We start from the raw sequence: 9,751 nt of genomic DNA, 5'->3' as shown, positions 1-9,751 counted from the left end.
TCGCCGGCCAACGAGTTGGTGTTTTTTCAATGTATGCTTCAGACACGGGTCACGACGAGGCGTCCCCCATAGCGACCCCTAGAGGACGCAGTTCGAAGTTCCCATGAAAGGGAACTGAATTTTGTGTCTGAAAGTAACTCAGCAAGTTGTTTATTGTACATTTGCGATCGTGCAGATATAAAAAAAAAAAAAACAGGACTCTTGTTTGTGTGATAGGCTAAGTCCTATATCATAGCTATGTTATAAAAACAAAAATCTCATTAAATTGTTTTTTTATTTAAAATCATTTTGTTGACATTTCTTCCCCTCTATGTAACTTAGCCATGTGATAACAAACTAATCGGTGCAGACGCGATTCAATACGTGTGTCCTTCTTCTATGTGAAATAATCATAAATACCAGTTTATGCTGTTTGATTGTGGCCTCGAAGGTCGTAGTTGTAAGCTGTAGCACCCACTGGCCCATTTAGATCTTGCGTGCGCAGTGGAAATGCGGCTAGTAATTTCTGAATTCTGACTGGCATATAACGAACAAATCAAACAAACGGAAACGGGCAAAGGCGGGGCCTATGGGCTGCAGCCCACTCAAGCCCAATGGTAAGTCCAGCCATGGTTGCATGCTCTCAGCTTTCAATAATTTACTACATAAAATGCATTTGTGTTTGACACTAAACCATATCAATCCTTATTGTAAGTTAACCTGTTTTTAATGTCATCTGGGTCTTTTTTGTTTTGTTTTACATTGATTTTTGAGAAACATTAGACAACCTCTCATTGCATCCGTTTAATCTTAAGAGACCGATGCATTTGCACGAAATTGCTGTAGATATTGTAGTCACAATGCATTTCATGTTTTTAATATTTACATTTAGCATTTGTTTTTCTCTTCGGTCTGTGTATGTTCACTCTCATCTTCCCATTTAGGTGTTTTATTTAAGAGAACCTTTGTGAAGATGAAATTGAAGTCCAGTTCGAGTCTGTCTGAACCTGCAGTGAGAGCCCAGCTCCTGTCACAGGTGAGAGAGGGAAACATACAGAAATCTGAAATCATATCCCACTGATACCCATTTTAAGAGATCTGCTCATTTCAGCTTCAATCTGTTCTGGCAAAACGAGGGATTTCTGTCATGATGCTGCAATGGTCTCAACCGCCCAAACAGGAAGTGATGCAGAAGGAAGCTGCACCAGGTGAGTGTGTTCATACTGGAAAACTGAAAAAGACCGTTGATTTTGGAGTAAAATTATTTGAATAAATTTGTATATATTACAAATAAAATGGAAAATTATTTAATTTACAGCTCAATGTGCTGTAAGAAAGAGATGATGATGGGGAAACCTAAACTCTCTTCAGATCAGCTTTGGTGTTCTTCATTTACCTGCTGGAATATTCTCCGTTCCTCAGTGTTGATCACAATAAAGATGTACATGAAAACCGAAAGTACTGATTCCTGAAATTGAATTTTAAGTCATGCAAACTGATTTCTGTGAAGTTGCTTTGAAGCCATTTGTATTGTATTAAGTGTAAAGTACTTGACAACAAAGAGGGAGTGTTACTTAGGTATAATTTACATACTTTTATATATATTTTTTTATAATTTTATACAATATTCATAACAATATTATTTTTTATATTTGAATAAGTAAGATTTGTTTCTCCGTTTTTAGCTATTGCATAGTCATTAGTGTTAAGAAAAAGGACAAAAATCCCCATACAAAAAGGTGCAGCCTAATATAACTTTATAAAGTTTCAGAGGACTGCTAAATGCAGAAATTAAATGCAGTTCTTAATATTAATTCACCTTTGGAATGCTAATATTTCTCACCACTAGATGTCAGCAGCATCATCTTTATTGATGTTATGAAAACCAAGCAAGTTTAACAACAGTTTATTAAATGGTACACAGTAAATATATGATATGACATGATCAGTAAGTCAATGTGTTTTTTTTTTCTATTACTTCAACTAGTGTTAATTTTGTCAGCTATTTTCATTTTAGTCTTAGTCTTAGTCCCGTATTAAAATGTCCTTGTTAGTTTTTTTCATATTTAGTCAACCTGATCCTATTTAGTTTTAGTCAAGTTTTAGTCGACTAAAAGTCTCAACATTTTAGTCTAGTTTTAGTCCAAGAAAACCTTAAGTATTTTAGTCTAGTTTTAGTCAATGAAAACTTGACATTGATTTTAGCAATAAGATGATTATTATTTAACCGTACATTATTAATTTTGGCAGCCAGTTTTCTTATGCTCAATGCCTTAGGGAGTGGCCGAAGAAAATCTAAAACATTTTAGTCTAGTTTTAGTCCAAGAAAACCTTAAGTATTTTAGTCTAGTTTTAGTCAATGAAAACTTGACATTGATTTTAGCAATAAGATGATTATTATTTAACCGTACATTATTAATTTTGGCAGCCAGTTTTCTTATGCTCAATGCCTTAGGGAGTGGCATACTGAGAAAAATGACCCTCTAAAGCGAGGGGTGTACTGCCAAGCTCAACCTGAAGGACAGCTTATCAGGGAGGCTCAAGAGAGCCCAACAACCCAATATAACTGCAGCACGAAGCTCTATGTAGCGAAGCACTCAGCATAACAACCCTCTAGAGCGAGGGGAGTACAGCGAACTCAATCTAAAGTGCCGCTTATCAGGGAGGCTCACAGAGAGCCTAACAACCTGCAGTACAGAGCTTTAGAGTATAGCTCGGAGTACTCATCATAATGAATCTCTAAAGTGAGAGGAGTGCTAACTACATTCCTATGTGCAGAACAAAGCACTAGGGAGCAAGCACTCAGCGTAATTACCCTCTAAAGTGAGGGAAGTGCAATCATGCCCCCCACCCTCAGGGAGCGGCGTACTCAGTATGAAGACCCTCAAAATGAGGGCAGCTTATCAGGGAGCCCCACAAAAGAGTCTTACAATCTAACACAGCCACAGAACAGAGCTCTGGGGAGAGAGAGCGCTTTAGGGAGTGGTGTACTTAGCATAGCGACCCTCTAAGTGAGGGGACCACCTCCAGACTCTCCTTTAAGAGCATCTGATCAGGGAGGCTCACATAGAGCCTAGCAACCTGTAGGGTTGAAAATGATCAAAGACTTTTGCTTTCCTGTCCCAAACCTATCTTCAGTAACAAAAGGGCCATTTGGCATTACTGAAGGCACAGAAGTAGTGCTGATTATGATCAAGGCCTGCAGGCCAACATATGTATACAGTACGTCGTGGAAAGCTGTAATTTGCTGATTGGTCAGTTTGAATGTCTCAAATTTTGTTTTTAGTCACATGGTCAAGGAAGGGATAAAGGAAGATTGTAACTGTTGCTCTCTTTTCTTTGAGGTCTCTTTTCTTGTCTGGTGATCTCTCTTTCTTTGTTGGGGCCCTTTTCTTGGGGCTCTGTTCTCTCTCCCTCTATCCCTCTCTCTCTAAGGTAACATTTTACATACATGCTGGGTACAATTAACTGTATGTTTTACCATCGTTCATCTATTTTGTAACCTTTCGAGACCTGAACCGTGGGCGGTAGGCGCACAATTCTCATCCCTCAAAAGAGAATCAAGCATACAAAGCATTTCTCAGTGCAATCGCATCACGCAGCGTGCATTTAGCTCCCCCAAGAGCCAAACATGCTCTGCTCAAAAACTAGATTCCCTCAAGAATCAACGAAACTGCCGCGAATGTATCCCATTGAGACTGTTCAACTCCCTCAAGAGCCAAATGTGCTCATGCAAATGCTGTCTGCACTCTTGGGTAAAATGCAAAGCTTTACCTCTGCTCTCAGTAGTCTAGTGAATGCATAACAATGAGCACATCCCACTTACTCATGAGTCAAACATTGAAATGAATTGCAAAAAGTGCAATGAGTGCATTAATTTCCCTCAAGAACTGAACGCGTGTGCTTCTCACCCACACATACCACACGAGTCATGCAAATCCTCAGGTATCAAAAGAAAATTCCTCCAGCGTCCTTTTATACTATGGTCCCATTGGTAGTGAAGTCATAGGCTGTCGCTGGCCAATGTTATTGTCATGTTTAGACATGTGCTTGAGACTTCAGACGTCACACTGGAGGCATTCCCTTAAAAAGGAAACTACATGCACAAAACATACCGTACTGTACAGACACATACATAAACAATAGATTTAACGTCTGAATAGCTTGTTTCTAAGCAAACGGATGCGAGAATAAGTTTTTGTTTTCCCTTGCAAAAAAAAAAAAATGACTAGTACCTTTTCAGTTAACAGATATTTCCTTCAACTCAAAATACAATGCAATGTGTGATTCGAGTAAAACGTCTGTGAAAATCAATACAGAAAATTCAGAAGATTTTACTGACTTTTTTGGAATGTATGATTTGAAATTATTCTTACATTTTGTTCTTTATGTCAGAAGCATAATGCCCATTTGTCAAATGGATTCTGAATGCAACAACCACAAAAGAGTTATTTTTTACATATAGATCTCATAGTCATTTAACAGCTTGTCTATATTTATGTACAGTAAGGTACAGTAATTATAAAAAGACAGTAAAAAGGCATTCTGAATAAAAGGTTCAAGGTTCAAGACAAAACAAGATAGTGTAAGTTATTTCTGGTAACAGTTACATGGATTTATAGATTGCCTTGGATATGTGTGTGTTTTGAGACTTCAACAAATACTCTTTAAAAAAAAAACTTTCAGATCTGTGTGGGTTTCGGAGAATTAAGATCATTGTGCCTCCAGAGAATCTTTTTATTTATTTGGATTATTTGCATTATGGTGTTATTTGGTTATTTCCTCTGGTCAGTTTGCAAAACAAATTATGCTGCCTTAGATTTATATATATTTGTCATATTACAGAGTTTTATAAATGAAGATGGTTATGTGCATTTATCCATCTTTCTCCATTAATGAGATTAAATTTAACTACTAGCAAAACACTAGCATATTTTCACTCCTTCATATACTGTCCAAATATCTAACCGTTCACAAAACTGAAGGGACATGTCCTTTTGCTGTACAGTAATTCTGCATTGACAAATATCATAATGTATGCAGAAGAAACCATCTTTGTTCACTGCCAAAGGGAACGTACTGCGATGTATCATGACACTGGAATTCAATAGTGTGTATGTTTGGCAGTTTGCAGACTTGCAGACTTGTGTTTAAAATATTTTCTTTTTGTGTGTGAAAATAACCATTATACTACATCTTACCATTATGGTGAAGTTTAATTTTGTTGCAACATACATTTTAGACCTTTTAGAAAATAAAGTACTTAATTATGTTAAACTATCTTAAAATTCTGAGACAGAGAAGGAAAGAGAGGTGAGTGATGGAGAAGGAGGGAAGGAGTGATGAGGTTGATCATGTGATGCGCAGTTAAATGTGTCGTCCTCTATAAAAATTAAACAACACACACTCTCCACCCTAAGAGAAAGACAGACGCCTTTAATCAACCATGAAGAAGCTCTACAAGTGCCTGTGGATCTTACTGGGTAAAATACAACATACATGTGTCTGCTATTTTATTAGTTTCACACTAATATTAACACAGAGCTTTCCTTTGTTCCAAGATGTTGCTGTTTCTGGTTAGTTTGCACTAACCCAAAATACTCTAGATCCTTTTCATGTGTCATGTTCCTTAAGTTTTTTCATGGTTGTTTTTCATGTTTTGTATTTGTAGCGAATCAGCTCAAAGGGGAAATATGAATAATTAATTATAACTAGTTTTAATTCATTATAAATATTTAGATCCGCTGTAAGTATTTACTTGACCTCTCAGTGTCAACTGTCTGTCAATTCTAAGAACGTTAATTTCCTGGTTAAGGAAAATAACTTTCTTACTGTACAATACTACTCAGAGCATGTAGCAAAAATCTGAATGATTAGGGACTACAGTTATGAGCAAACAAGGAACAACCTCAAGTGTGATACAAGTAAGACTTTATTAACTACATAAACACTTAAACTAGTCTAACATACACATACACACACACGCATACAGTTGGCATAGGAAAAAGGGTTAAAGCTTAAGCAGTAAAGAGAAGAGAAATAAAAACATGAAGCTATGGTACAATTTGATATTCAGCAGATCTACAGCCTGAAGGAAACATCAGTTTCTTATTTCAAACACACCTTTGTAAAAAGTGCAAATGATACTTAATGTATCAATTAATAAGACTAAGTTTGATACTTGCACGTCTCGCCTGTTTGAAAGAGAGTCCTGATGCACTTTGGGGCTCCAGTAGGTTGGCTGAAGTTAGGTGATGAGAAAGAACCATTTTGAGTCAGAGGATCTTGATGAATGGAAAGCCTAGGCCGAGGCCTGGTGCAGACTTAAGAGTTGCAGAAGCGTTCCAGCTCACATCCTCATCTTCTCAGAATCTAAAAGAACCGCAGACTGAACTGGCTATGTGTTGGAGCCCACCGGGCACGCCCGCACCGGCTCAGGCTCTTCACACGTTCAGCAATCAGAAGATTTAGCTGAAGACTTAGCAGAAGAAGAACATGAGCGGAACTGTGCGTGAGCCTTTTAAAGTCTGAGACGATTCACGCCTCTCAGGATGGGCTTGTCCAATGAGAAAGGCTGAAATTCCAAGCGGGAGGTTGGAAATACTGGAGAGTTTTACGACCCTTTGTGCGAGAGCATGGTAATTTGCATATGAAACTCATTGGTGTTGATGCAAAATATTAGAAATTATTTGTTAAATATAACAAATAGTTGTGTGTCTGATTGGTCCAAATACTACATAATTCCTATATGTAGTATATATGAGCGACGTCAAAGGTGCAGAACAATCAGACACGCAGCTGTCACTCACGGCTGGGAGACAGTGGTAGCTCTCTGGCTGTTGTTGCCTCCAGGAGTGGTTGTGGTGCCATGGTGGATGCTGTCAGGTGGTTATGCAGCAGGTGTCGAGGCTGTGTCACCTGTCATCCTGAAGTGAGTTGGTCTGGGTAAGATGGTTGTTTTGGGTGCTGTTAGCCAGTAGGCTATCCGTGGTACCTGCGCTTTGGAACGGCTGGGTTGGACTCTCACTGGTGAGAGTGCAGGTGGTTCCAGGGGTCGCAGGGAATTGTTATGGAGATTTTGTAGTGGGAACCTGGGTCTGTTGCCATGGTGATGGCTCTGTCCTCTTCTGGCTAGGGGCTTTCTGTAGAAGGGTTTTGCATTCTGGCAATGCTGGGTGCCTTCTGGTGCCCGCTTTGGATTCTGAGTTGTGAAGTTCAGAATCAGTTGGGTCTTACAAACACCTTTAGTGGAGGCCTTGTGCTTGTTAAAGGCCTTCTGTGTCAGGTCGCGCAGTTGTTGAATAGGCATTGTGCGGCAGGCCATAATGCCTAAACGGTGACTTACAATAGGATGGGGGTTTCGGAGGAAAAGGCTCTTGAAGCTGGTGTCGTTTGTCGATGTTGTTAGCCAGTAGGCTATCCGTGGTACCTGCGGTTTGGAACAGCTGGGTTGGACTCTCACTGGTGAGAGTGCAGGTGGTTCCAGGGGTCACAGGGAATTGTTATGGAGATTTTGTAATGTGAAGAGAGTTTCAGACTGACCTAGTGATGATGGCAGGAGGGCAGCAGGTGGTAGTTAGCCCTCTGTTTTGCTCGAACGTCACTAGAAATCTGATGTTTGCAGCGTCGCTTGGCTCTTGTGGCGGCACCGACTTGAGCTTGCCTGAGTTGTGTTGGTACAGGTTTCGCTGTTGGGCATGTGAGCCCGTTGCTCCATTCAACGTTGTCTGGCTGCTTCTGGGGTGTAGACCGGTTTTAAGGGATGCTCCTCCCTTGGAGGGGTCTGATGCTGTGTTGCATCAGGCAAGAAGTCAGAAGTGTTTCCTTCTCAGTACTCCTCAGTTGAGTTTTGTTCAAGGAGCTCTTTTGCTAGTGTCAGCAGCTCCTGTAACTCAGAAGTAGGCGTGTCCAGCTGTCCTTGTGTAGCCTCCATTCGGCACCTGTGTGAAGGGTGTGGAGGAGGATGTTGTGGTGGACTGCTGTTGGACATACCGTGGTGTTTGCAGGTGATCAGTCCGTGTTCAGACTCTGGGTCTGAGAATTCCTTTATGATGGCTTGTTTAAGCTGCTGGTGAGGCCACTCTCAGGATCAGTTCCTTTAATGTCCTCAGGATCTCTGTTGCTGGCCCGTGTGCTCTCCAGAGTCAGTTCTGGGTACTGTGCAGAGATGGGCAGGATTTTAACAGTCTCTATAGAGGCAGCGCTATGTCCTATGTAGGCCATATGGGCTGAGTTCCGCAGATGTCAGGTGGTCATTGTGCAGGGGAAGGCCATGGCGCTTGGGTGGTGACTCACAATGTGATGCGGATTTCGGGAGGCGGGGAGGGGTTTGGACCTCAGCTCTGGCTGCATGCCGATGGCCTTTTAAGGCCTTAGATCTGGTGTCCCTCTCGTTTAGTTCCACATATGCTGTTTTTAACAGTGACTTTGTGTGAAACAGTTCTCTTTCCAAGTCCTGTCTGATGGCTTTTTCCAGCTGCGCTTGGTGTCCAGCAGCTGTTAGAGCCTCCTGAAGACTGGTGATTTCCTTCTGTTGTGCCATTCTGTAAGGTTCCTTGCATCTGTTCTGTGCCTTCTCTCGCTGAGCGGGTGTCAGTTCCCTGTAGAACTCTGTGACTTGCTGGTTCAGTTTATTTACCTCCCGTCTGAGGCCCTTGAGGGTGTGGGCCGAAGAGAAGATGATGCTGGTCAGATCCTGGTGGTTAGGTGTGGGCCAAGGAGAAGATGATGCTGGCCAGCTCCTGGTTGTCCAGGCTGGGTGTCAGGTGTCCACTTGTGTCGCAGTCTCGCTGTTCCTTTCTCTGCCCTTGCAGGTCGTTGGCTGCTTTGGGCTGAAAGATGTCCATCACAGTGCTCTGCTGGGTTTCCAGGTGGTCCTGGTGAGCTGGCAGGGCTGGATGTCTGTGGAATATTTGCGACATACTGGCACACTTGTAGGAACACCAGAGAGAGAGAGAGGCAGAATGCAAATGCAAGTATGTACAGAGGTGTTAAGCTATCTGTATGGGGAACGGCTGTGTGGGCCGTGTAAGGCGTGAATAGCTGGTGAGGGGCAGCTAGCGAGGTAGGGTGATATGTTTTTGTGTTCATGAACACAAAGAGAGAGTTTGAGTAACTTTGTTGAGGGGGCTGTAAGCAGGGGTCAGCTGATGACCGGGCTATACATGTGGTCAAACTATTACTCAAAGCACTGATGGTTCACAGGTTTGGTCACTATGAAGGTATCAGATAAAACAAAACTGAAATAAAATCAGAAAGAGACAGAGAGAGAAGGAAGGGCTTGTCTTATTTAGTTTAAGCTAGGAGATACAACTAGGCAGTTGTCACTTGTTAAAAGGAATGCTGCAGCAGGGTCATAAACCTAGGGAGAGTGTTAGCTAAGCTAGCAGGGGCTTATCAAACACCTCAAGGTATATAAACAAACAATAGGAAGTGTTTCTAGTCTTCTCAAGGCCTATAGCATAATGAATGGTAACTGTACCTTATGTAATAGCCTTATGCTGAGAAGTAAAGAGGGGTAGAGCAGAGACAGGAATTAGGCTACTAATAACCTGTACGGCTCATTGAGGATACAACAGTTGCTAGGACTGCTATAATCCTATAGCATGAGGGAAGATGGTGATGGTCAAACAAACTAAAATAAGTTAAAAGTAAAATGAAAAGGTCCTAATAGCTGTAGGAAACTAAAAGAAAAAGTAAATAAACAAATTGATTTAATTAAATCTCAGATTTAATAAAAATCAATTTAGCTGAATTGGTACATTCATGCTAA

General features: G+C 41.0%; 1 protein-coding gene across 1 annotated transcript in view; it reads left to right on the top strand.

Moving 5' to 3' along the window:
- Positions 1 to 5,322, top strand: part of LOC107699375 (uncharacterized) — an 11,672-nt gene extending 6,350 nt beyond the window's left edge. The window contains exons 7-9 of the mRNA XM_016500615.1: positions 924 to 1,015; positions 1,091 to 1,187; positions 5,279 to 5,322. Coding sequence (XP_016356101.1) covers positions 924 to 1,015; positions 1,091 to 1,187; positions 5,279 to 5,322 — 233 coding nt within the window. The remainder of the gene's footprint in view (positions 1 to 923; positions 1,016 to 1,090; positions 1,188 to 5,278) is intronic.
- The last annotated feature ends 4,429 nt before the right edge of the window (positions 5,323 to 9,751 follow it).

Source organism: Sinocyclocheilus anshuiensis, unplaced genomic scaffold (assembly GCF_001515605.1).
Source record: "Sinocyclocheilus anshuiensis isolate Anshui unplaced genomic scaffold, SAMN03320099.WGS_v1.1 scaffold971, whole genome shotgun sequence".
In the NCBI taxonomy this organism is placed as follows: domain Eukaryota; kingdom Metazoa; phylum Chordata; class Actinopteri; order Cypriniformes; family Cyprinidae; genus Sinocyclocheilus; species Sinocyclocheilus anshuiensis.
This window is presented reverse-complemented; position numbering and strand designations above follow the sequence as displayed.